General features: G+C 57.8%; 1 protein-coding gene across 2 annotated transcripts; it reads right to left on the reverse strand.

The window, feature by feature from the left end:
* Window positions 1-1,544: 1,544 nt before the first annotated feature.
* Ccn4 (cellular communication network factor 4) lies at window positions 1,545-23,760 on the reverse strand. Of its 2 annotated transcripts, XM_048359234.1 has the most exons (6): window positions 23,605-23,760; window positions 14,048-14,327; window positions 8,931-9,191; window positions 8,667-8,672; window positions 6,292-6,479; window positions 1,545-5,195 (listed from the first exon to the last, which is right to left on the reverse strand). In XM_048359234.1, exons 1-6 carry the CDS (start codon window positions 23,695-23,697, stop codon window positions 4,896-4,898), a joined length of 1,128 nt encoding a protein of 375 aa, XP_048215191.1. In that variant the 5' UTR covers window positions 23,698-23,760; the 3' UTR covers window positions 1,545-4,895. The 2 variants fall into 2 exon arrangements, with proteins under 2 accessions (XP_048215191.1, XP_048215189.1); XM_048359232.1 differs by lacking the exon at window positions 8,667-8,672 and having other exon boundaries at window positions 6,292-6,488.
* Window positions 23,761-24,910: the final 1,150 nt, after the last annotated feature.

Here is a 24,910-nt window from a genome sequence, read left to right on the forward strand (position 1 = left end):
AAATGTCCTAAGGGCTTTCCCTCAACAGAAAATGCTGGGTGTACTAGCACACATCTGTCACCCCAGCTACAGCGGGAAGTGTGAATAGGAGGCTCACGAGCTAGCTCAGTCTTAACAAAAAGGGGAAGTTCCTTTCTCAAAAAAACGGAAGCAAAAAGGGTTGGAGGCATGGCTCAAGTGGTAGAGCACATATCTAGGAAGGATGAAGCCCTAAATTCAGTCTCTAGTACCACCAAAAAGAATCCCCAAAGCACCAAAGTGAAAAACACTAAATGGCTGGGCAGTCTACGCTTAAAGTAAAAGAGCACTTATCCAATTTAACATCGGCGATAATTCTTACTATTTTCAATCAGGACTAAAGTAGTTAAATGTATGGATACATACAGTGACACTAGCTCTTACTATAACTTGGTTGACTACCCCAGCTTCTACAAAACGGAGACTCATCTAATAACGAATGTGCTTATTAAAGTGCTGATTGTGTTCTTGTTTCTCTCTTCCCGTTTCCCCCGTGTGACGTGAGTGTTACTGATAAATGGTTATGATCAATTTGTGCCCCTCTGAGCTGAGGAAACAGACTGAGATGTTTAGGGAGGAATTCCTGTAAGAATATATAACGATCTCCTGGGTCCCCAACAGCGGGGCCATTTCCGCTACATTCTGCTCTTCCCTTGCGCCTCTCTAGGCTCTACCTGGCTCAAAGACAGATGGTAACAGATACCCCACCCAAGTAGCCACCTCCTCCTCCCGAGCTGCTGCCATGTGCCAGACACTGTGCTATGCAGATCTGGGCCCCAGAACCTCGAAGTACTCACAGTTCAACTAAGGATATTGAGCACTAATGAGTTAGTGAATGAGTGAATGCTTGGAATTCCACTTGAGATGAATGGTTGTAGGTTAACCAGACTCCATTGACAACTCTAGCCCTCTCAGAATGATTGTCTCTCAGACCATCTCCTAATGTATTTTATTTATTTTTTTGTCATGGGGATTTGAACTCTGGGCCTGGGCGCTGTCCCTGAGCTCTTCAGCTCAAGGCTAGCGCTCTACCACTTGAGCCACAGCGCCACTTCCGGTTTTCTGGTGGTTCATTGGAGACAAGAGTCGCATGGACTTTCCTGCCCGGGGTTGGTTTTTTTTTTTTTTTGGCCAGTCCTGGGGCCTTGGACTCAGGGCCTGAGCACTGTCCCTGGCTTCTTCCCGCTCAAGGCTAGCACTCTGCCACTTGAGCCACAGCGCCGCTTCTGGCCGTTTTCTGTATATGTGGTGCTGGGGAATCGAACCTAGGGCCTCGTGTATCCGAGGCAGGCACTCTTGCCACTAGGCTATATCCCCAGCCCCCGGGGTTGGTTTTGAATGGCAGTCCTCAGATCTCTGCCTCCTGAGTAGCTAGGATGACAGGCGTGAGCCACCGGCTCCCAACCCATCTCCAGATTTTTTAAGCTATGTTTATTTTTAGGTATAGGCTAAGACCTACTTTCCAGCATTTGCACTTTGATGCCTCATAACAACTGAATACAAGAGAAAAATCCAAATCCAGTGAGTGATTTTGCTGATGATTTATTGCTTTAAGGAGGAAAAGCCATAAACAAAGGATTGGAGCAATGAAAACTTTCCACATCAAGCAAACACGTCCCATGCTACACAGATGATGAGAAAAATGAGGAATAGTGTAAGACCTGTCAGATTGCCCAAGAGTGATTATTCCTCTCCTGGGAAATTCCAAGGCACTTCTCCCTATGTATCATTTATTCACTTACAAAAATGGCAGTACACATATTTAAATACGAAATCACAGTTTAAAAACTAGATACATACATACATATATACACACATACGTGTGCAAGAACACAGTCGATCCTTCTGACCATGAATGAATCCCACTAGGCAGCCTATCCTCATCATGGTGGCTTTGCATCTTTAAAAAAAGCAATGACGTAATTCAGCACGCAAGTCAGGCTACCTTGCTTCTCCTCAGCCCCTCTGCAGACACAGTACAATATTAAGGAGATGGGTCGGGGGCCGGGCGAACAAACCTATCGTTCAGATCTACTTTCTCTTCTCAACCTCTGAAACATCTTCAATCACCCTTGTGGACCTCTGTTCAGCAAAGCGCCTCCTGGAAAAGTTGCTCCGATGACTTGGGAGCAGGATCATCAGCCGAGTGTCAAAAAGATGGGCCAGGGCTCTGCTAATCCTGGGTTTGGAATCCCGGCCTTCCGTGTGCTGGTGGGGAGAACCTTAAACGAATGATTTGCCTGTGAGACTCAGCTAGCTCATCTCTAACACGGGGCACTGGCAAGGCGGGGGTCTCCTGAGTTCACCGTGAGGAGCAAGGAGATCAGGCAGCCCGTACCCAACAGCAGTCCTCTGACGAGGGTGGCATGCCAAGGGCCCCCACGACAGCTATCCTTCCAGCAAGAACCAATGGATGGTATGGGGAGCATGGAAATCCCTCCTTTTCCCAGAACACCTGAGGAATTTGGTCTAGCTACTGATATAAATATCTTCATTGAAGGTTAAGTAATTGTGCCTTTCCTTTATCCTAGAGCATAAAGTTACAAGGGACCAGGGCAAGATCTACTGGATAGATTTGAACCCTTGTCAATGGGAGTCTCTCATGGGAATCATCCGGGCTCTTCCCGGAGAAGCCCCCCGCCCCCATCCCCCAAGCTGTACCTTTGTACAACAGAACAAGCTTGGGTTTGAACTCCAACTTCTTCCTCTTTGAGTTCCAGAGTTTCTATTTCTAAAACGGGGAAGAGAAGTGTAGACTCGAGCATAGTGATCACTGATCCGACAACGTAAAGTTTATCACCAATAGGATGCTCAACAAATGGAATTTCCAGAGTTTCCAGAGTCAGGATGCAAATCTAATGCGAACCACCTAGCTCTGGAGTTTGTGCTGAAGTTCACAGGGCTTCAATGTTAATGGTTAGTGTTGCTATCATGAACCACACAATGGGTGGAGCTTAGGGTAGAGCTTCACCCTGGGGTGAGTTCTCTTTACGTGAGAATTCTTAAACATCCCCTCCTTTGAAATATTAAGTCTCTTCCTGTGGCACTCAACATAAGATTTTCCCTGATTCTTAAAAAAAAATAGATTTTTCACACACCTGGAAGAAGAGCACTTCTAAGCCAATTAAGGAGCATTTCTAAATCCAAGCAGGAGCTTAAGCACAATTTATTTGACTTGCCCTTTTGTGCTTCATGCAGGGCTCTGTCTACGTGAGGTCACCTAGGCCCAGTCCGTTTTCCCTTCGCAAGCAGCCCTCTTTATTACCCGTCAGTACGCAGCGATGGGCAGACATATGCTAAGCACATGCTGGGAGCTGCTTCCGATTTTCAGGAGAGATAGTTTATAGGGGATGCATGGATTTTTCTCTAAGCTACCTATTTTGTAGGCTTAGGCAACTCAATGTCAGCAAATCAGATACTCACTCAGGAAAAGGAGCTAGAAGGACAAGGATAAGAACAACAGAAAAAAAGCAAGAAGATGCTTACTACCATATATTTTCTACCCTGACCTATTTAGAAACAGGAGAAGCCGGGGGTTACGAAGCTAGACCGCGTGGATGTGATGACCCACGCTGTTTCTTTACCTTTCTGAGCTTCCATTTCACATTTATAAGAACAGAAATAACCAAGGAAACTCCCTAACGTGACCGTGGCGATTCGAGGAGCAGGTACATGTGAGACACGGAGGTACTAAATGAAAATAATGTGACGGCCACTGGTGTATTTTACTAACAAAATAAATAATAGCCCCATTTCTATTTGCAGCCACCTTCTCTTCCTTCCAACCCCTCTTTGGTTTTTAACTCCCATGAAATACATTTCCAAACCTCTGATCAACCTCTCTCCTCACACCAGAAAATTGAATTGTGTGGATCTGTAGCTCCTAAGGCTGTCAAATAGGTCATGGCTGCAGACAGAGATGTGTCCTGGACTCAGGGGGGTTTGGGGTTTTACGAACGTGAACCCTGGAAGCCACCCGGGCTAATGAAGGGTGAAGCAGTGTTCAGTTGGACCCATACCCAGCCTGGAAGATCTGCTTTGTGCTTCACAGGGGTCTAGGGCAGCACTGAGCGCTCTGGTCGTTTGCTGCTTCTGAAACAAGCTGGCTTTGCCCCGTCTGGAGGACCGACTGGGGGCTCCCCCCCCCCCCCCACAAACAACAATGGAGCTTTATCAAATTCACTCCAGGGTGGGATGAACTCACTTTGGACCCTTCACAGTTGGGCGGGGAAAGAGAAATTTAAACTTGACAAGGCTCAGGTCAGTGAATTCCCCTTTCCATTAGAAATCATAAAACTACTTATTGCACTGGGAGAATATTTGGTACTCTTGTAGCGCACGTATCTTTGGAGTCATAGCTACAAATTTTGGTGTGCTGAGAACAGAATTGACTATTAGAGTGCCATATGACAGAACCCAAACCATAGCTTATTCTACTATGCCAAGTTCTATCCATCCTTCTGAATGGATCCCAAAGGTCTTCCAGTTTGGCACCCAAAGAAGAAATTCAGGATACTCGATCTCTAGCTCCTTGCATTCCTTGGGACAAAAGCAATTTCCGCGAGGACTTCCAATGGCTTGAATGGGTTGGATCGGTCTTGGGTCTTCTCCAGAGTAGGCAGAGAGACAGACCTTTTCTTTGGCATGGTACAGAATGTCACCAAGGAGGGGATCTGTATTTCTGGGCCTGAGCAGCCCCATCTTGGGTCATTTGAGCAGATGAAGACAGGAAAAGAGGCGGTGAGTTTGGGTCAGGATCATTCGAAGTGAGTAGCGAGTCGCCAAAAGAACGTTCCACTGTCACGTTGCTGGCCACGGAGGGCTGACTGCTTTGCAATCATTTGAGGCAGGTCCCAAACTCTATGAATTGTGCCTGCCTAATTGGCAATTTCTGAGATGTCAGGGTAGGGTTCCAAGTCTGCGAAAATATCATTGGGGTTCCTACAGCTCAGGTTACAGAAGCAAGCGTTAATCCACAGGACCTGGCGGGAGAAGCCGGGCCCCTCAGGACACTGGAAGGAGACAGAGATGGTCTTGGATTTGTACGGGATGCAGCACCTGTTATCCGTGCAGACTCCACAGTACTTAGGTCGGTAGGAGCGAGCGCTGACACAGCCGGCCAGAGTGAAGTTCGTGGGCTCCTCTGGCTGGTACACGGACAGACACTTCTTCCCTGCCTGCAGGACACAAGAGAATGTCTGTGGGATACACAACCCAGCCAGCCCCCCCGAGCCCTCAGTCCTTCCCCTGTGGGTCACTGGCAGGTCACCTTAGAGCCAGAGACACAGCATCTCCAAGCAAAGGCGGACACTAGCCAGCCCAGGGAGAAACACCCGCCGCCCCCCTGTCTCATCCTTGCGGTGGACTGCAGAACACCGGGCAGAGAGGCCTTGCTAGGCTTGGTTCTTTCTCACGCCACACAGCCTCCCTTCCCTCCTGGTCTTTTGCCTCACCTATGCATTCATCATGATCTCTCAGGTATGTGAAATCGAGAGCTCCTTCAGCCCATCAGAGTCTCCCCACAGCTAGCCAGTGGCTGAGCCGGCCTGGGGCTTCACAATCAGGGGAATGATTCACACACACACACACACACACACACACACACACACACACATCAACCTTGCGCTCACATACTCTTATCACACAACGTCCATGATGGACTGGACATCAAGTCGATGTCACCCCACCCTTCTTCCACGGGGTGAGGGCTGATGCCCGGCCTAGGGCTCTTTCTGTCTCTCTGGTGCAGTTCTGTGCCCGGCACACAGTGCTTTGCTCCTGTGGCTCTGGGAGCATGCCATGCCCCAGGACCATGCTGGAGATACGGGCGGAGCAGGAGCAGCTATGTGGGGCTTGGAGATGGTAGGAGAGGGGATCCCACATAGGGCCCACAATCACCAAAACAAAACGGGGTGGAAGAACTGTCCCAGCACAAAGGGCAAGGCAGAGAGGTCTGGAGCAGGGTGGGGGGCTGGGCCGTCTGGTCACGCGGGGAGCCTCTCATTAGCGTTCCCAACGGGAACTGGGTTTGAGCTTTGTTCCGTTCTCTTTGGATGACGCTGGTTCTGCTAGGGCTGGTGACCGCACAAGCACCCACGGAGCAAAACTCACAACGCACCATCCGTGACCCGTGTTATCCTAAATCACTGCCACGCCAGGCCTGGAGCAGGGGACCCAATTACCCGCACCTTCCAAAAGGGCCCCGCACGGAAGCTCGGTTGTCTGATTGCCGAGCCTGCGAAGCCCACCTCTGCCCCCACCCAGCGCCCCCACCTTGATGAAGGGGCGGACGTCCACGTCACACGGCCGCAGGTTGCAGAGGCGGCTCTCCTGCGCTGGCCAGCACCGCGCGTTGACGTTGGAGATCCGAGTGGAGACCCCCAGGCCGCAGGTGGTGGAACACGGGCTCCAGGGGCTGGTGTAGGCGATGCAGTTCCGGTGCCAGGGCTCCCCCTCGCCTGCTGCGGCAGCTGCAGGCGAACCCCAGAGTCCCCGTGAGTCTCCAGCCCCTACTAGGCCTCAGACGGCACCATCCACACAGAAAAGAGTTTAGGTCTCTAAAACTCAGAGACACACACAGACAGACAGGCGGGCAGACAGACAGACAGGCAGGCAAGGGAGACAGACAGATGGAGAACTGAGCCTTTCCTGGCTCCTCACCGGCCTGGGTACCCAGGGAAGGGAGGCTTCCGCCTCCTAATGGGCCGATAGCATGTGCCGTGTAAGGCCACAGAGTTGTCACCTCTGACTGCTTTTATACCAGCATTTTGCCAGGTGCTAGGAAGGAGGCGGCACTGCGTAGTTATGGGTATTGAATGGCGAGTAGCCCCATACAGCACCTAACACAGCCTGCTGGCCATGCTGAGCAGAGCAGGTGAAGGGGGAAACCCAGGCTTCAGCACCAAGCTACCTGAGCTCAACTTTGTACTGCTGCCTCCGAGCTGTGTAACGCCCCAGGTGCTGGTTCCCCTGCCTGGGTTTCTACGGCAGTTGGGGGGCCTCGGTGGGCGTGGCCGCGGCATGGGCCTCCCAGGGTTGGGATGAGACAGGAGGGCATCGGGCACAGGAAGGCGCTCCCGCTGCCCCATCCCCGAGAGAGCCCCCGTCCACGTGACTACACCCACTGACTGTCAGCCCCGCCATCCACTAGCTCTTCAAGAGCCCCATGAGCTCAGGCGACTTCAGCCTTCGGGTGCGTGCTCAGCCATGCGCTAGGAGGCAGAGGCTTGTGAGCCAGAGACCCAGGCAAATAGAGGTCAGGTAAGTCAGGACTTCCTGGGGCAAGACAGGACAGAAGCCCGGGAGAAAGTCCTTCCTGCCCACAGAAACAGGAAGTGGGGTAGGGGTGGAAAGACAGATGAAGAGAGAGGTGAAGAGAGAGTGAGGGAGAATAATGAGGCTAGAGAAAAAGAATAAGTAGGAAACAGGAATCGGGGAAAGACAGACACTGGAGAGAAGAGGGGAGAAAAAAAATCTAACTAGGGTCAGGGTGACAAGAGACAGAAGGGAGACCAGAACTGTCTTCAGCCTCTGGCATTTGGGGGTGCACAGGGGGGCTGGTGAATGAATACAGCAGTACGCCCGAGAACAAGAGGGCTCCCACACACGAGGGAGAAAGCAAGAAGCACAGCTATCCAGGGACAGAGAGAGGGGCAGGGCCGGGCCCATCAGGCTGCCTGGCGAGGAGGCTGGCAGGGGATTTACTGAGGGTCATGAGAGGGCTTTGCTTTCTGGGTCACGTCCTCTACCCGGCAGAAGCTGTGCTTGTTGTTGTCAGCCAGAATGGGGTCAGTGGGCATCCCCCCACCCACCCAGTGACCCTTGTGTGGCCTTGCTGAGGGGGCCTGGGGTGGGGGTAGCCATCGCGCCACCTCCTGCCGCTGAGACCAGATGGCTTCTCCACCTGGGCTGTTGTGTCCCTCAGGGTTCATTCGGCCCCGTCTAGGGTTACTTAGGCTTGCTCATAACGTGGGCCAGTGTTAGCCCTGGAGATGCCCAGGACAGCCTACCACAGGGAACCTCATTAGTCCACACTGCAGGCGGTGCTGCACAACTGGGGAGAACCTCACATGCTCCTCATCACTAACCCCAATGCCATGCCTTCCCTCCAGGTCCCCCCACCCCCCCAGCAGGGAGGAGATGTCCTCACCCCCGACTCCCACTGCATCAGATGCCCCTGGCATTCCCCCGCACCTTTTCCCTCCCACCTCCTCTCCTCCACCCATGTGATTTGAGGCTGACTCAAGAGACATCTCTTGTATTTGTCAGTTCGTCATCATCTCTGAGCACGCTTCCCTACTTCAGGTCCTTATCATCCATTCATCCATCCATCCATCCATCTCACCGTCCACCATCCATCCATTCATTCCTTCCACCCAGCTTCTACCCATCCACTTACTATTATCTGCTATCCATCTTCCCCTATATTTATTTATCCAGTCATCCACCCACACGATACACATTAAAGGGTGTCAGCTAGCACTGCGCTAGGTATCACCAGGCAGTGTGAAACAAACAGGCCCGTGCCTTTCCTGTCTTTCCAAGGCCTCCTTGCCCTAGACCGACTTAGCCAAAGCCTCCCTAGCTCCTCCTCTATGGTAGAGGAGGCCCTGGAATCGTGTCGCGTCCTGCCTCTCCTGTCGTGGTACCGGCTGCTCTCTCTCTCATCGCCCCTCTGCCCACATTAGGATAGCCACGGAGTGCATGTGTGTAGGGCTTTGCTCTCCACAACTCTTCCCACTTGGAGTACCACGCACAGGGGCTGGTTGTCTACTTTCCACTTGGCAGATGGGGAGACGGGGGTCCCTCCCGTGCGGGCGAGGCTCTCCCAAAAGCCTCACCCAGAGTGGCGCGTGGCCAGCGTGACTCTGGGGCTGGATGGAGTCCCTCCCCGGGCTCGAGCCGGCACCTACCGAAGGCGCCGGTGTCCAGCAGGGCGGTCTGGCGCGGCCTCCGGGCGTCATCGTCACACACCCACTGCTGGCAGCACTGGCCGGGCACGTTCACGCGCCGGGGCTGGCGGCACCAGAGGCGCGGGGGCCGCGCCCGCAGGCACAGAGGCGTGCAGCCCACCGCGCCGGCGATGCACGTGCAGTTGTACCTGCAGCTGGGCTGGAAGGACTCTCCGTTGGTGTAGCGCACACCGTTGAGGATGCAGCCCACGCCGACCACCTCTGCAAACACAGGGGGTGGGGGTGGGGCGGGGGGTCAGCCAGCGCATGCGCTCCAGGCCAGGCGTCCCTCCAGGCAGGGCTCCGGGGACGAAGGGCAGAGCCGGAGGCCACCTGAACCCGGGCAGGAGCGGCGGCGGGTGGGTCTCACACCGGGGCGGCGTGGCGGCCCTGGAGTGAGGGCTCAGCCTTGGGTACGTTTGGGAGGAAAGCTTGCAGGACTTGCCGGTGGAGGGCGGGGAATATGGAGTCTGCTGTCTCGGTGCTGTCTCCAGTGCACTGGCCTGGCTGGGCAGGGGGTGTGGGGGGTTAGTAACCATCCCGGCATCTAGCGGAGTAAAGGCTGGCTGGTTCGGCCCCTGGGTCTTTTGTATTGTGCTTATGGTATCACCTACTTTGTTCTATAAGGAACCATAGTCACAGATAGCAAAACTGAATCTCAGGGAGGCAAAGCTGCACATCCAAGCTGATCACGGTGGGGAGCACTGGGGCTGCTGGGGGTTCCCAGGGGAGAGGTTACCCATGGAGCTATCACAGGGAGGTGATGCCCAAGCGCACGCTGGACCCCCCCCCCCCACCCGACCCCCCACGCCATGGCCCATAGGCTCGTGCTGGCCTCCCGCTGACTCTACTGGGAGGTATTTGTCTTCATTCCGCAGATAGGGAAGGTCTGGAAGGCGGACTGAACCAGTTGCTGCAGATAACAGAGCTAATGAGTGGTGGAGCTGAAAGGGGCTGCAATCCGGGGTCCCCCACTCCACACGCCGCTTCCTCCCACCAGACACCACTCACTGCAAGAAGGAAGGGTAGGAGGAGGAAGTGGAAGCAAGGGGCGAACCACACCGTTTGGCATTGTGTCAGGGTGCGATGTCGGCGTGTCTAAGCGAATCCCTATGTGAGTGTGTGTGTGTGTGTCCGTGCGGGCGTGAGTCCGTACGTGTGCCAGTCCGTGGGTCAGTGGGTCCGTGTGCACATGCTGGTGGAGAGGGCAGAGCAGGAGGCCGCAGCCCACGCTCTGCCTGGGGTGTGGAGACCGAGGGGAAGGGGGTGCGGGGGCCCGGAGCCCTACACACAGCAGTTCCCCCGCCAGATGCTCGGCGGAGCCTGGGGAGGCGCTCTGAAGATCCCGGCGCCCGGCCCAGGCCACGGAGGAGACCTGGCCGTGTGTGCGGCTTTGTCCAGACTCAGTATTCCTTAGCGGCTGGTCCCATGCGAGTGCACCTTGCGGCCGAGGTGGCGTGGCCCCAAGCCCGGAAGGTGCCGTGGTCTCCGCGGATCTGTGGGTAAGGACATGGGGCGTGGCCAGAGGAAGGATTGGTGTGCGTGATGGTTGTGGACCACCCCATCAGGAGACTTGGGGTGGGGGGGTCCCTCCTCCATTACTTCCTTTCTACCCGGAGAGATGATGAGGACAGCTACTTCCTATGCAGCTTGCCTGCAAGGCTCAGTGTCGCTGGGGAGCTTTTCTCTTATTGAAGGACTTCCGGGGGGCTGCAGTCACCTTGACCCCCCACGAGGGCCGTGGCTCCCCTCCTCATGTCCTCGCTGGAGCAGGACGGCAGGCAGGCGGGCGGCTCCATCTTCCAGGGACTGCTCGCCGGGGTTCGTCGTGTAAGAACATCCCTGTGCAGGCGGAGGGGCTGGTGGGCGAATCTCCCTCACATTCCTACTGTGTACAGACACGTGACAGTCAGCCACCCCTAGGAAGGGCGGCCTTGTGTGTCCCACGGTCCTGGGAGCGAGCTGAGACTTGAGGACAAGGAGCTGTGGAAGTCGCAGCGCCACTCACGCTGTCTGGCTGCAAAGACCACAGTTAGGATTCCCTCACTGTCACCAGCGGGGCACTGGGCCGGCCGGGGGCCTGCTCTCTCCCCCCACCCCCATCCCAGGGTGGCGAGGCCAGGCCCGGGATGACGTTGGCAAAGCAAAGTTGGAACAAAGGAAATAAAAAAGAACAAGGGCAGCCAGTACTCCCTCGATGGGTGCTCTGTTTTGTTTTATTTTGACTATTCCCTTCCTCAGCGCCACAAAAGACTGGTTTCCCAGTGAGATCCTTAAGTGATGTGTTCTCAGTCACGTAGCGAGCCAGAGGAAGTGCCAGGAGTTAAACCCCAAGTCCATCTGCCTGGAGCTGTCATGGGCCTTCTACCAAACCACCCCTGCCCTCTGCTCTGGCTGCTGGCTGCTTTAAACGAGGTGTTTGTGCAACTGAAATAGCCACACCGTGTAGGGCAGGGCCGCTCTCTGCCCACGAAAGCATCCTGTTTGGCCCACAGAATGTTTCTTTAAAAAGTTTGTGTGTGTGTGTGTGTGTGTGTGTGTGTGTGTGTGTGTGTGTGTGTGTGAATGCACGGCCAACATTTACAAATCATCCACAAGCCTGGATTTCTGGGTTCTCTTGAAAACTGAGCGGACTGGACAAGACCCGCTGCATTCTTCCGCGTGGCCACGGTGCTGAGCCAGAAGGGCAACGTCTGCAAGCCAAGGCCCGCAGAGCAGCTTCCTGCCTCCCCTACCAGTGCCGGGACTACTCACTCTGATCACCTGCCCCGTCCTGCTTTCCTACGTGCAAACCTCCAAAGCCAGACTTAGCTCGTGCCTGAGCTGACCCTGTACTCAGCGGCTGCCTGTTAGAGGGACTCTTCTGTCTGGTGCAGGGGTGCTCTTCTTCTCTGTTCGTTCAGACGCCGATGTCTCTTTATCCTTGCATTGGGGTTCCACACCCTCCTCCAGCATGGAAGCATGTCTAGTAGAAGGCTAGTGAGTTCCGTGTGTGCACGCTGATTTGCATGCGACAGAAGGCAGGTGGGGAAGGGTGCATCTGAATGAGAGAGTTCCGTGTTCAGATAAGTTTGGAATGAAAAGGCCTTTTACGGAAGCTCCTTGGGGAACCTGGCAATGGGCACGAGAGGTTCCGCAATGCCCACTGTATTTATTCCAGTGTCTGCAAGCCTATCGGACCAGGACGCCCTTGGGAAGCATAAAAGCCTGTTCAAATATTGAGCCCACAGGTTTGTCTTGTTTGCTTGTTTGTCTCTTGAGTGACCAGGAAACACATGGAGATTCACGGCAGCACGGAGCTGAGAGGTTGTAGTGAGTGAAGGCAGGTCAGAGGGGTACGGGGAGGTGGAGATAGCAAGCAAGGAGCGCCGTCTCTGGACACAGGAGAAAATGTCTGTAAGGGTACAAGGCCTTGTACATGATAAGATCCCAGTATGGCTTTACAGATTAGTAGAATCACAGTGAGTGGCCTTGAACTCAGTAGTCTAAGAGGAAAGGAAACTGGAACAAAGTCTAGCACAGCGAGGCTGGGCCAGGTCTGCCCACCTGGGATACTGAAAAGAGCACAGGGCTGGCTGTGGACATGAACAGTCTTGAACTCCAATATGCAGAGAATCGACCAGGAGTCCTACTCGGGGTAGAAGTTCCCACTCCATTTTGAGGATTTCATTCCGCAAGTCTGTGCTGGGGCTCAGGAAGAACATTTTTTACCGTGTCAGATGATTCCTGCGAGGCATAGTGCAAGTTCTCTTTGACCACATTGTTTAGTGGGACTCATAGCACATGCCAGTAAATAGAGAAAGATTGGAAGGATAGGGAAGTGCACGGTTACGTCCCCAGCCAAAACCGCATTCCACGCAGGAACGCCGAAATACGAGCTGGATTTTGATAAAAGAGGGGAAGGAGCCGTAAGTTGATAAATTAATGTGCTATTAATTATCAGATAGGAATTTTTGACTTGGAGTTATGTGCATAACCTTGATCAACAACCCACCTCAAGGATATAATGTGTTATCTGAGAATAAGAGTCTATATACACATGAATAGATAATGGGGGTCTATGCAGAATTATAATTATGGGCTATCTTGATGAAACTGTGAAACTTTTCAACAATTAGGCTGCTGTTACCTCTTCTCATTAAGTTGGGTCATTTAATTTGAGTAATGCTTAGGTAATTCAAACTGAAAAAAATACAAGTCCAGGTAGAAGCAGGTCATGAGGTCTCGGAAAGATGTTTGTTAGGAACAAAGAAAGGAGAAACCACATTGTATGATCAAGCACAGGAAGAAAGGAGAGAAGAAGAATATAAAGATCAAGAGTCAAGAAAAACCAAAGGCAACTGGAAACTCTAGGAACAAACAAAAGGCACCGGGAAACATTCCTTCTGGTTTCAGGGAAATAACATTTACATAGTCACAATCTTGTAAATATTGTGAATTAGGACACTGGCATGCGAAGGAAGTATACAGTGGTATAAAGGAACTAAGTCATCACTATCCAACAGGAATATTAACAGGTGAGCCCCAAACTGATCAAACCAACTAAGATATAGCAGAAGGCAAGGGCTGGCTAGATAGTGACAACTGTAAGAAGAAAGGACTAAAAAGTTAAAAATGATGACAGGGACTGGGGAAGTGCAGCTTACGGGACGTGGTAGCTGAAGGTGGGTTGTTTTCATCGTTTCAAGGCTGCCTGTTTTCATCCATTCAACCCGTTTTATTCTAATTCACAGCACTCCTGGGCTAGCTGGAGCTACTACGAAAGTGAAACCGGCTTAGGAATGTTCTCATAGGACCTCCTTCCCCAGGGAGGAATGTCTGGGGGACTGAGAGGCCAGCCCAAAGGCAGCCGTCCTGGGACATGGCCACGCAGGCCCACCCTTGCCCCCGAAGGGCCCCGGGCTTATGGGTTCTCATCATCCACTTGAAGTGCATCTCCCACCGCACGGAAGGCTGGCCAGGCGTGCCCAGGCGCAGAGGCCCCGGGGCGGGGGGGGGGGGGGGGACGGGGAGAGGGGGCGGGGGTAGGTCAGGGCTGGAGCGTGGGGCTGTGGGAAGGTTGGGAGGCGCTCACTTACGTGCACATACTCCTATTGCGTACCTCGGGTGGTCCACGCTGTAGTCGCAGTAGAGGCCCCGGTGGGGGTCGCAGACCGCAGCCTCTGTGCAGTTGTCCCCGAGTTGCTGGGCGCATATCTTGCAGCATTCGCAGCCGTCTGTGATGAGGCTGACCCCCCGTGGGCAGCGGGGCGGGGCCCGTGGGCATTCACAAGGCCACTTGCAGAATTCGGGGCGTGAGGTTGTGTCCTCCAGTGGAGTTGGGGTGAAGGCTCCCGGTGCCGGGGTTGGAGAGAGGGCCTGTGGGGGAGAGGCAGCGGTGAAGAGGAGCTGTGGAGGTTGGGAGGAGGAGGGGGAGAGTGGCGGGGGGGGGGGGGCGGAAGACCCAAGGACGCTGTCATTGCCTTTCTGTGTGCACGGTGCTCAAAAGGATTTTGTGATGTTTTTAAGCCCTCCATCCCATGACTAAACATCTCTTTTCTTCTCCACAAAATCAGGAAGACCCAGGCAGGACCCCAAAGCTGCTCCGAGAAGATAAAACAGTTGCCCGACTCCCACTGCGGGTGAAGTCCTGGGGCCCAGGTGTGATCTCAAGTCACCCTAACCTCCCGCATTCCTTGATGTCCCCACGGCAGGGGAGGTGGCGTAAGGATTCGGAAGAGGGACGACGGGGCAGCTTGAAGCCTGCCAGTAAGTGACACTGAGACCGCACAGCCCATACCCGGGGCTCTTGCTTGGTCCAGTGGGTCTTGATTTTGCTTCCACTGAATGCTCCAGACGCGTGAGCCAGAGGCTCGGCCCAGGGAGTGACCTCAGAGCTGCCGGGCTGGCCCGAGGAGAAGGGAGCTGCGATCTGTCACCAGCTCCAGCCTGCGTAGAAGCATCCTCATTGCATACTTGAGGCCAGCCTTCCTTGATTCCTCCCTCCTACACCACCGCCTCCCCCCTAGCACTCCGCAACCTGCGAGCAACCACGCAATCTGCCTTCACTCTGGAAGATGTGGTAGACGGAGCAATGGGCCAGTTGGGGAGGGAAATGGAGACCACGGAGTCCCCCTGACCTGCAAAATAAGCGGGTGGAGGGACCCTGGAATCTTGAGTATGCGGGCACCGTAAGCACCTACCGGCTATCTGTGACAGATTCCCAGCTGCCCGGCCTGGCTTCTGACGGGGCAACTATTGTTTTTTTTTAATTTAATTTTATTGTCAAGGTGGCGTACAGAGGCGTTAGTTACACGCGTAAGGTCGCCAGTACCTTTCTTACATTTCTTGCCACACTTGTGACCTCCTCCCTCATTTTTCCCCCGCCTTCCCTCCTCCCCAGTCCCTTCCCCCCCCCCCCCATGCGGAACAGTTCGTTTATAACACATCGTCTTGCTGTTGCATTGGCTCGCCGTTTGTCCCCTGTCTCGCCACTGTGACGTTCCAGGGGAACTACTCATGGTGCCGGCTCCTCCGGCCTCCCTGCCTTCCCCACGCCGGGCTGGGCTGCGTGGAGGAGCGGCCTCCCTGGGCAGGCTCCGGCTTTGCTTCTCTCTGCGCGTACACAGCGCAGGGCGCGTGCTCCCTGAGCGGAGGGGGTGCTAGCTACAAAGGGCTTTCGTGTCACCTGCCATCACCTCCTGAACCTGTCAACCCTAAGTCTGAGTGGCAAAGCTGAGACAGCCAGATGCGCGTCTTTCTGGGTGGCCTTGGACCTGCTTCCTGACCCCCCACGCCACAGGCTTAGGACGCCCAGCCTGTTGGGACATGCTGCTCTCAGGAGGTGAAGGGTATGGTGTGGGTTGAAGCACTGGGAGCCGGCCCATCGCAGCCTCTCAGAGCCCGCCCACCCTGTGGACGTGGCTGCACATTTCCTGCTGCCCTTGGCCGGTGCAAGTGCACCCTTTGGGCTGGGCTGGGCACCTAACCCTCTGCCTCCATCCTAGGTCAGAGCCCCACAGGAAGCCTCCTGTCCAACTTCCTGCCTGGAGCCGGTAAGAAGCCACAGGAAGCCCCCCCCCCCCCCCCCCCCCCCCGCCATCCCGCGGGCCCGGGGACGCCTCCGGTCAAGCCTTTGCTTTGGGCGCCACCTCGTGGTCACTAGGTCCCAGCCATGCAGGGAGAAAGGCCCAAAAGCTGGGCAGGGGGAAGGTTCCAGACCGCTCGCTGGGCCAGGCTGCTGGGTCTGGTGCGTGGCCCAAGTCGTGCTGCTTTGGCCGGCATTGATCTCCTCCTCTGAGGGCACAAGTCTGCGGGTTACTGGCTAGTCCTCACTTGGCGAGTGCCAAGGGGATCGGCGTCACAAAGCCTGGCACACAGAAGGCGCCAAGCATCTGCTGGTGGGTGGATGACAGAGTCCGTGTGCCCTTCCTCAACGGCACAGTGGGCCCTCAAGGGCAGGGGCCACCCACCACCCACCTGTTCCCTACGTGCACAAGCCAGCTCCACACAGCCAACCGCATGGCTGTTTGTGGGGTGCGCCTTTCAAAGGGCCCGCCATCTCCCAAGTCACTTCGCTCACAGTGGTGAAGAAGAAATGGAGGTCCGGCGACTTGGGTGAAGTCACACGGGTGTCCACGCACACGGAGCTGCATTCTGATTTTCCGCCATTGGCTCATGGGTCCCTGTCATCCCACCGGGGTGATGGTAGCGACCTCGCTCTGGAGGCCTCAGGGGCTAACAAGGCCCTGACTTCCTCATCCTTGTCCTCAAGCTGCGAGCGACGGATGGGCACAGTGGCTCACACCTGCAATCCTAGCTACTCAGGAGGCTGGGATCTGAGGACTCTTATCTCTCAATCTCCACAGCACTCTTATCTCCAATTAACTAGCAAAAAAGCCAGAAAGGGAGCTCAAGTGGTAGAGTGCTAGCCTTGAATGGAAAACAAAACAAAACAAAACACTGAAAGATAGCACCCGGGCCCTGAGTTCAAGTCCCAGTACCCGCCCCCCCACCTCCCTGTACACACAGAGACGTGAGCAAAACCCATACAACACGAAGACAGACTTCACGCCATCTCGGAGTGAGGAGCTCGGTGAAATAAGAAGGCGAGGGAGGCCCCTTCCTGAGCAAACAGCAGAGACCAGAACTTGCCGCTGCCTCCACGCCATCTCCCAAAGGACGTGTGTTCTGGGGCTGGCGCTGTCCTCGGACCTTAGCCCTAGGACCCTTGCTTGGACGCCTGACCCCTGCTGTCCGGCCTTGGGTTTCCTGGGGGGACACGACTATCCCCACTCTATTCAGACACAGGCTGCGGCCAGTCACAGGTCCTTTCCCTCCTGCCTCCCCGCAGACTGCCACCCTTTTCTGCACCGCCGACTGGCTGTCCTGCAGAAGGACAGACGGCTCCAGGCGAAAGCCCCGCCCCGTGAGCCCGTGTTAACTCTCAAGAAGGAAAGCAGGAGAGATACCAGAAAGCCAGGGGTGTGTGGTCTAGGGGTAGAGAGGGGGGATGGCTCCAGGACTCCAGGGCTGGCGTAGCGCAGCAAATCCTGCCCGGTTCTGCCTCCCGCGGGGCTCTAGACACACGGCCTCGCCCACCCTCCCCACCGCATGAGCTCAGGCAGAATTAGACCCTGGCGTCACTTTCCAGACTTTTCCACACACGTTAGCTCTATTCCGCAGCCTTCACTACAAGTCGCTGGGCACCGCTGTCGCCGGAGAGCCGGACGCAGCAGGCTGGGGAGAAGCAGCCGAGCCCAGGTGCCAGGGCTTTGGGAAGGCGCTAACGGAGAGGGCAGCAAGCTTGAACTTGTCAGACGCAGCTCCCCTGACCCAGCCTCGAATCTCTGCCTTCCGTTCTTCTCATGGGGCGCCCAGAGCATTGCGTGACCCGCAGCCCTCTTGTTCTTCGCAGGGAGCGGGGCTAAAGGAGGGGCTCCGCGTTCCAGCAGACGATTGTACAAGCCACCCTTGTGTGCCCCAAGTGCCCACCACCTCCAGAGGCTCCACCCACAGTACAAACTCCCCCACCGCGCGGGGGTAATTCCCTCTGCCCTTCCGGGGCGGGGGGGGGGCACACTGCCTAGCCAACGGATCTGGTGTGGCGGATGGAAATGCGTTTGCCTTTGAGGCTTGAAAAGGGGGGAAAGGAAAAGAGACACCCCCAGAGACAAGACCCCTAAAGCCTGCACGCTTACTTCCCCCCGGATGGAGGTGGTAAAAGTGACGCGTGAGCCCTTCAACCATACTTGGAAGGCACGAGTAAGGCGACTACACGCGAGAGACCCAGCCCTGTCAGACATGGGCACGAGGATTTCCGAGGCCCCCTCCCCCCCCAACACACGTCAGGTAACGACGACGGGGACCTTGCGACTCGGCATGACTTCATCTAGACAAAGAGGCCATCAGGAGCATGGGGGGGGCAGGAAGCAGGAGGCTGGGCCCGGTGCAAGGGCCATCCGGGGTGCAGACATGTCCCCAGCGATGGGGAGCCAGCTCTCTGTCTTCGCAGAGTGTGCAGGAGAGGGCAGGGGACAGCGGGAGGCCCCCGAGGGCCACCACCCTTGGCGCCAGGCCAGCCTCCCTGAGCTCCTCCCCCAAGGTGTAAAAGGAGTGGCGGCGAGGGTCATGAGCTCCCTCTCCTCCCCCCCACCCCCCGAGCGGCCCGGTGGAGCGAGGCGTCAGGAGATAGAGGCCCCGAGCTCTGGTCACTTGCGCAAGGCCTAGCCGTGGACCACGTGTCCCTACGGTGCTCAGAATCCTCCCCGGTGCCCCTTCCTTGGGGGGTGGGGGGTTCTGTTCCCTCCTTCCTCCTCTTCCTGCCACCCTGCAGGCAATAAGCTTCGACCACACGCCGCCGCGCTCAGGGGAAAGGAGGGGGCCTTCTTGCCCCCTCCTTACAATGCAGTGCAGCTGAGCTCCGGCTCACAAGCAAAGAGGAGCTGCACAGGGGGGTGTCCTGGGAGGGGGGGGTGTCCCTTTCCAGCCTCCCCCATGTCAGTGCCACGCTGGGCACACCTGGCGGCTTCGGGAGGCTGTGCCTACGTGGCCGGCCCACAAGGGGCGGGGTTGTGGTGGGAACGGCCCCCCCCTCACCCCCCGTGGGTCCTGGGACGGACCTTTCAGCACCAGGCCGCACTGTCTGGGACGGGGTCTGCTCTGAGCTTGGCTGGAAAGGCAAGGCCTGGCGAGGCACAGCGGGGGAAGCAGTGGACTGGAACCGTGGGCTGGGCATGTAACTCGACCGGGTCCCCAACACCCGCCCAGTGCTTTGCTCTCACACCGGAGGGAGGCCTGGCCCCTTCCAGGCCCCTGAGTACCCACAGAGGGGGCCTGAGGAGGGTTTTCTGGGGGGCTTCGTGGTTGGCAGAGAGAAGACAGTGGTTGGGAAAGGCGTGTCAGATGGAAGGCACAGCCTGGGCACGTGCAGAGAAAAGACGGAAGACCAGAGTCTCAGGAAGTAAGGCAGAGGTGAGCGAGGGCCCTGCAGCAAGGGGAGGCTGGAAGGCAGTGGACACAGGACCCGACTGGAACCCCCAACACATCGAGAGGGCCCATCCGGGTCCACAGGTCAGCTCGCGATGACCCTGGGGGCACCAGGACCGTGCCTGGAGGATTGACAGACGAGAGGCCAGCCAAAAGAACATTCTAGGTGACCTGGAGGGGACGCTTAGAGCATAGGACACACCCTGAGGGGGCGTGAACCTGGGGTAGTCCACCGTTCTGCTCCCTGAAGTCCTCGCCTTCTCAGAATAGCCTTCCGCCCTTAGAGCCTGGCGGGGGGCGGGGGGCAGGGGAGGGGGGGACAGGCTCACAGCACCCCTCCTCCTGGGTGGTGGTGGGGGGGGAGGGGGGTCTCTGATCCTTCTCTGCCCTCCCAGATGCCACGGATCCCCGTGGACGCCAGCCTAGACTCGCCCTCGGATCTCAGATTCCCCCTCGGGCAGGCCCGGATCAAATCCCAGCCCTGGAAGGTCCACTCTCCCCATCCTGCGAGGAACTCCTTCCTCCTTGCTGCTGATCCGGCCCCTCCCTCCCTCCCTCCCTCCCAGCTCCCTCTGCTTTCACGGTGTGCAGGAGGAGGGAAGGAGGAGAAGTGAGGAGGAATCAGGGGAGCGGGGAAGGAGGAGGAAATGGAGGAGCAATGTGGGCAGGAAGAGGAAGAGAAGGAGGAAGAAGAAAGAGGAAGGAGGAGGGGGGAGGAGACCGGGCGGAAGAGCAGAGCCGGCCCTCACACAGCCCCCTCCGCCAGGATGAACATCTGTTTCCCACACAGGACGCCCACCCTCCGAGGAAGGAGCAGCAGAGCCCGGGGGCCACGGAACGTGCCGGAACGCGCCGGCGATGGGCTGAGAGACGGCCGTCCTGCATCTTCATCGTGGCCGCCTCTCCACCACCATCATCACCGTCGTCCTCCTCACTGCCCTCCTCCACCTCCACGCCCCGCCCCGCCACTTCATGGGTTGCCACTATCATCACGATGACAACCGACCCGTCACCACCGCCATCGCCACCTTCATCACGCGACCCCCGCCTATGGGTCGGGCGTGGGCCAGCCCGCCATCGTGGAGTCGGTCCTGCTGCTCCACCCGCCCTCCCCCCACCCCCACCCCCAGCAGCTGAACCCAAGCCCTCCGGGGCCTCTGCAGCCTGGGGTCCCACACCCCGCCTTTGTTGGGACCCCCAGCCCTGCACTGGAGTGGTGGAAGCTGCTCCCCGCCACCCCCCCCAAGTCTGCCAGGAGCTCTGTGGGCTCACTCTCCCCGCCGAGTGCTCTAGCAAGTTCAGAAGCGCGGGGGGGGGGGGGGTGACTTGTGCCCCTCCCCGGGGACCACGGCTTCGCACCCAGCACCCCCTCCCCTCCCTACATCACCAGCCCGGCCACCCATGCCCGCCAGCCATGATGGGTGGCACATCTTCCAGTAGCCACCTTCAAGGTATGAAGAGACAAACAGCTCCGTGTTCATGGATCCCCGCCCCGCCCCCACCCCCGGGGGAAGCCATGGTGGGAACAGAGCGCGCACATGGGCTCTGTCCCTCTCCTGTGCCCGGCTCCCAGGGACACCCCTCGGGACCCAGGAACCCCCACGTCAGCCTCTGTGTCCCCTGTCTGCTCAGCTGGCCCTCTCAGGGTCCGTGCATACGTGTGCCACGGGCCAGAGGCCCGTCCTGCCTGTCGTAGCCCCCGACGTGCTCTCTCCACGTGTAAATGTCCTGGGGCAGGGAGGGGAGGGGTGGCGGCGCGGGTCTGTCCCCCACAAACCCCTGGGCAGCGTGAGCCTGGGCCAGGCAGGGATGCGAGGGTCTCACAGGACTTACACGGAACAGCAAATGCAGGCTGTGGGCTGCTGGGCGGAAGGCGGTGTCGGAATGGGTGTGCCCGACCTGGGATGTGAACGCAGGGTCTCGGGACTGTCCTGGTAGCAAGCACTCTACCACTAGAGCCACCGCCCCACCTCTGGAGTGTTGTTGTTGTTGTTGTTGCTGGTTATTTGGATTTGCCTGCCCGGGGCTGGCTTCAAAGCGGATCTCAGCCTCCCGAATAGCCAGGATTACAGGTGTGAGCCCCCAGTGCCCAGCCGGCTCTCGGTGTTCAAGGGCCCTATTCCCACTGTATCCTGCCTTCAGTTCCGAGAGCACAGGACATGGGTTGTGCACCACCTCATTACACGGCTCGCACACTCAGGTGTACACACACACACACACACACACACAGATCCCACCTCTCCGCTTCTCTATCCTGATGCCATTGCGGTCAGTACCTTCGCACCCCAGCCTCTGGGGGGCGCCACTATCCTCACCAGCCGGAGTCTCCAGCAGGCCAGGGAGCGGCAGGCTCACACACCAGCTCTGCTTGTTGGCTGGCTGTGAGGCCTTGGGTCATCTATTTACCCTCTCTGAGCTTTCACCGGTACGGAAAGAAAACCCCCAAAGCCCTCTCTGCAGCAGGCCTTTCTCGCGAGGGCTTGCGTTGCCGGTTGGCGTTGGCTCGGAGCTCCTGAGCCCCCTCGGCTGGCTCCCTGTTCTTCCCCAGGAAACTGGGGCCTTTCCCTCACCGCTCAGCTTCCTCCGGGTTTTCTTGGCAACGCTCGTCTCTCTTTTTCCCGTTCCCGTGCCTCTGGGCGCCCCCTCAGCCCGGCCTTCCTTGTTCCTAGGAATTCAGAAGAATGCCAGGCGCAGATCTTGCTCTAAAGCAAGGCACCGCTTCCTGCCCACGGCCCCGCGTGGTCTGAGTCCCGGGCAGGGCTGCGTGAAGCCTCTTGTTCCCCCATCTTCCCTCTTGCTGCTGCTCTCTGCCCTGCACCCCACCCCTGCTCCTCATTGCTGGGTCTCCTGGGCTGCCCGTCCCCGGTCCCTCTCTGCCCTTCCCAGCCTGCCCTGGGGGAGGGGATGGGGCCCGGGGCTCAGATGCCTGCAGGTCCTGAAACTCTAACCTCTCCTCCATCCAGGCCTGGCCCTCCCAGGCCACCCCCCTCACCCCCCACCCCGCTACCCACCAGCGGGCCTGTGTCCAGACGCTAGCCTGCAATCCAGGCAGGTCTGAATGACAGCTCTGGCTGCAGGAGATGCTACTCCCAGCCTAGGAAGGCTCTGGAAGGGAGATGAGGATTTGGCATCTCAGATGGGCTTGCGAGGCACCCGCCCCCCCCGCCCCGCACTGCCCTGGCAAGCGTTCTTTCTGTTACTCTCTGTTTCTTCCCTTGGTAAACGGGGCCAAGAAAGAGGAATTGAGCGTGGACAACTGGCAGCCACCACACAAGGACCAAAAAACCCAGGCACATTTCGAGGACTGTCCCCACCAGGGGAACTCAGAAAGATGCCTACCACCCAGTGTGCCAGCCACGCCGGCACTTACCTCAGAGCCCGTCGCTTTGGCCCGAGAACTTGCAAGCCCACGGGCCCCGGGGCCCCCGAGCCTCAGTTTTTCTCACCCACAAATGGGCACGCAGGTCCCAAAGGACACGCTCAGAGTACGCCGGTAGCAAGAGCTCTCCTCATAGGGGTGGGATATCTCAGACTCAGCAGCCTCCGTTGTCCACCCTACCCACCCCCCAGCCGCCACGTGTCCCGATCCCCTCCCCCTCCCCCTCCCCCAGGTGCTGAGCCCCCATCCCTCCACGGCCACGGCGGGCCTGAGGTGAAGAATGGCACAACGTGTCTGGGAGGTGGCGTCCCCGAGCCCTCCCCGCTTGGTGCGCACCCCGGATGGCAGTGGGAGGCGGTGGGAGCTGCCCCGGCGGGTGCGGAGATGGTTGGAAGTTGGTGGTGTTTGCTCGTCCAGCTTTTCCCCGCACAACCGCTCCCCGGCTTGCAGTCACGCAACTCGGACGTGCAAGAGCTCCCCCGCAACACCCCGGCGCCCGGGGGGACCCCGGAAGGCGAATGACCAGCCTAAGGTCACCCAGCCTCTCTGAGGAAGCCACGTCTGGGCTGTGAGGTCGGGAGCCCCCGACACGGTACCCCATCTCCCTGTGTCCCCTTTCGGGAAGGAAGACAGGCGCTCTTGCTTCTCCAGGGGGTCCGCCCCTTCCTCCTCTCCCCTCAGCCCCCCACACCAAGTGTCTGCCTTCCCGGCTTGCCCCCAGACCGTCGGGACAGGAGCAGATCCCCGTGTCCCCCCCCAACCCCCCAGTCTCCCCCAGCAGGGACTCACCGTGGTCAGGACGCTGCCCACCACCGCCGCTGCCCCCGCTGCCAGCCGCCACAGCAGGACCCAGCTCGCGCCAGGGGACCGGGAGCCCGCCATGGGCTCGGAGGAGGAGGACCTGGCCGCCTCTTGGGAGCTCTGGGCCCAGACTGGCCGGGCCCATCCAGGGCAGCAGATAGCTCGCTGCACACTCCACAGCCCGGGCCCGTGCGCGGGGGGGGGGGGGGGGGGGTGGTTGTTCAAGCGACCTGACGTCAGGGTGAAGGACAAGCCCTGCATTTTCCTCTCAAAACTTTTCCCTGCCTCTCTCTCTTTTTTTTTTTCTTTCTTCCCTCTGTCCCCACCTCCAGCCCAGCTTGGCCAGCCCCCCCCCCCGCCCCCCGACAGTTCTTAAAGGGAAAGTCACAAAGGCCAGCATCCTCCAAGTCTCTCCAGGGTGGGAAAGGGTGCATGCAGGATGGGGGAGGGGGTGGGGGGGTGGGCTAGACACAGCTGGACAGCATCTGGGGACCCTGCAATCCATCTGCCCATCACCCCCCCCCCTCGTTCTCCAGACGCTATCTTCTGCCTTTCTTCATGTGTCACCTCCGTTCCCATCGTTCCTCCGTTCCAGCTACGGGCGGAGCTCAGAAATGATCGGAATTCACAGAGGAGCAGCCTGAGGCGTGAGCTGTCAGGGTCTGGGCTCGGGTGTCAGGGTCTGGGCTCCCCGGAGGCCCCCCGGGGGTACGTGGCAGGTCAGCCTTGCTACCCCGTCAGCGCCCTGCACCCCTGCGCTTTTTCCAGGGTCTCTGAGCCCTTGTGATCCCCGGCGGGCTTGGGTCCCCGGCTTCGGCTCCAGTGGGTTCTCCTCACACACGTCCCTTGCAGCTGGTCAGCCCTGCTCAGCCCCACCTGGGCCACCCCCTGGCACCCCTCCCTCCCTCCCTCCCTCCACCTGCTCGGGTGTCTCAGAGCAAGCAAGGTGGTCTGGGCCTGGTACCACAGCCCCCCCGAAGGCCCGGCCTCTGAAGACAGGCTGCTGTGTGACCCCGGGAGCTCACCGAGCCTCTCTGGTTTGGTTTCCTTCTGTAGAGAGGGAGGGACGACGAGAGGGGCGCTGCCTGGGTTTACTGAGCAAGCTTGGCCCAGAGCTGGTGCTCGTAACGCACTCTGTGGAATGTTCCAGCCACCTGGCTCTGCCTGAAACATCCTGGAGGCAGGGGCTGGGCTTGGTGTTCCCCCCCACCCCACCCCCCCGCCATCCCACCCTGGCCTGCCACACAGCAGGGGCTCCGTTGTGTTTGGGGGAGACCAGGGAGCACACAGTGGG

This window comes from Perognathus longimembris, chromosome 12 (genome assembly GCF_023159225.1).
Source record: "Perognathus longimembris pacificus isolate PPM17 chromosome 12, ASM2315922v1, whole genome shotgun sequence".
Lineage (NCBI taxonomy): Eukaryota > Metazoa > Chordata > Mammalia > Rodentia > Heteromyidae > Perognathus > Perognathus longimembris.

Excerpts from the sequence above, each read along its gene's own strand:
- Ccn4 (XM_048359232.1), bottom strand. The coding sequence starts at position 23,697 with ATGGCGGGCTCCCGGTCCCCTGGCGCGAGCTGGGTCCTGCTGTGGCGG. Across the intron at positions 14,328-23,604 it reads TGGGCAGCGTCCTGACCACG|GCCCTCTCTCCAACCCCGGC; the intron begins GTGAGTCCCTGC and ends TCTCCCCCACAG. Across the intron at positions 5,196-6,291 it reads ACGTCCGCCCCTTCATCAAG|GCAGGGAAGAAGTGTCTGTC; the intron begins GTGGGGGCGCTG and ends TGTGTCCTGCAG.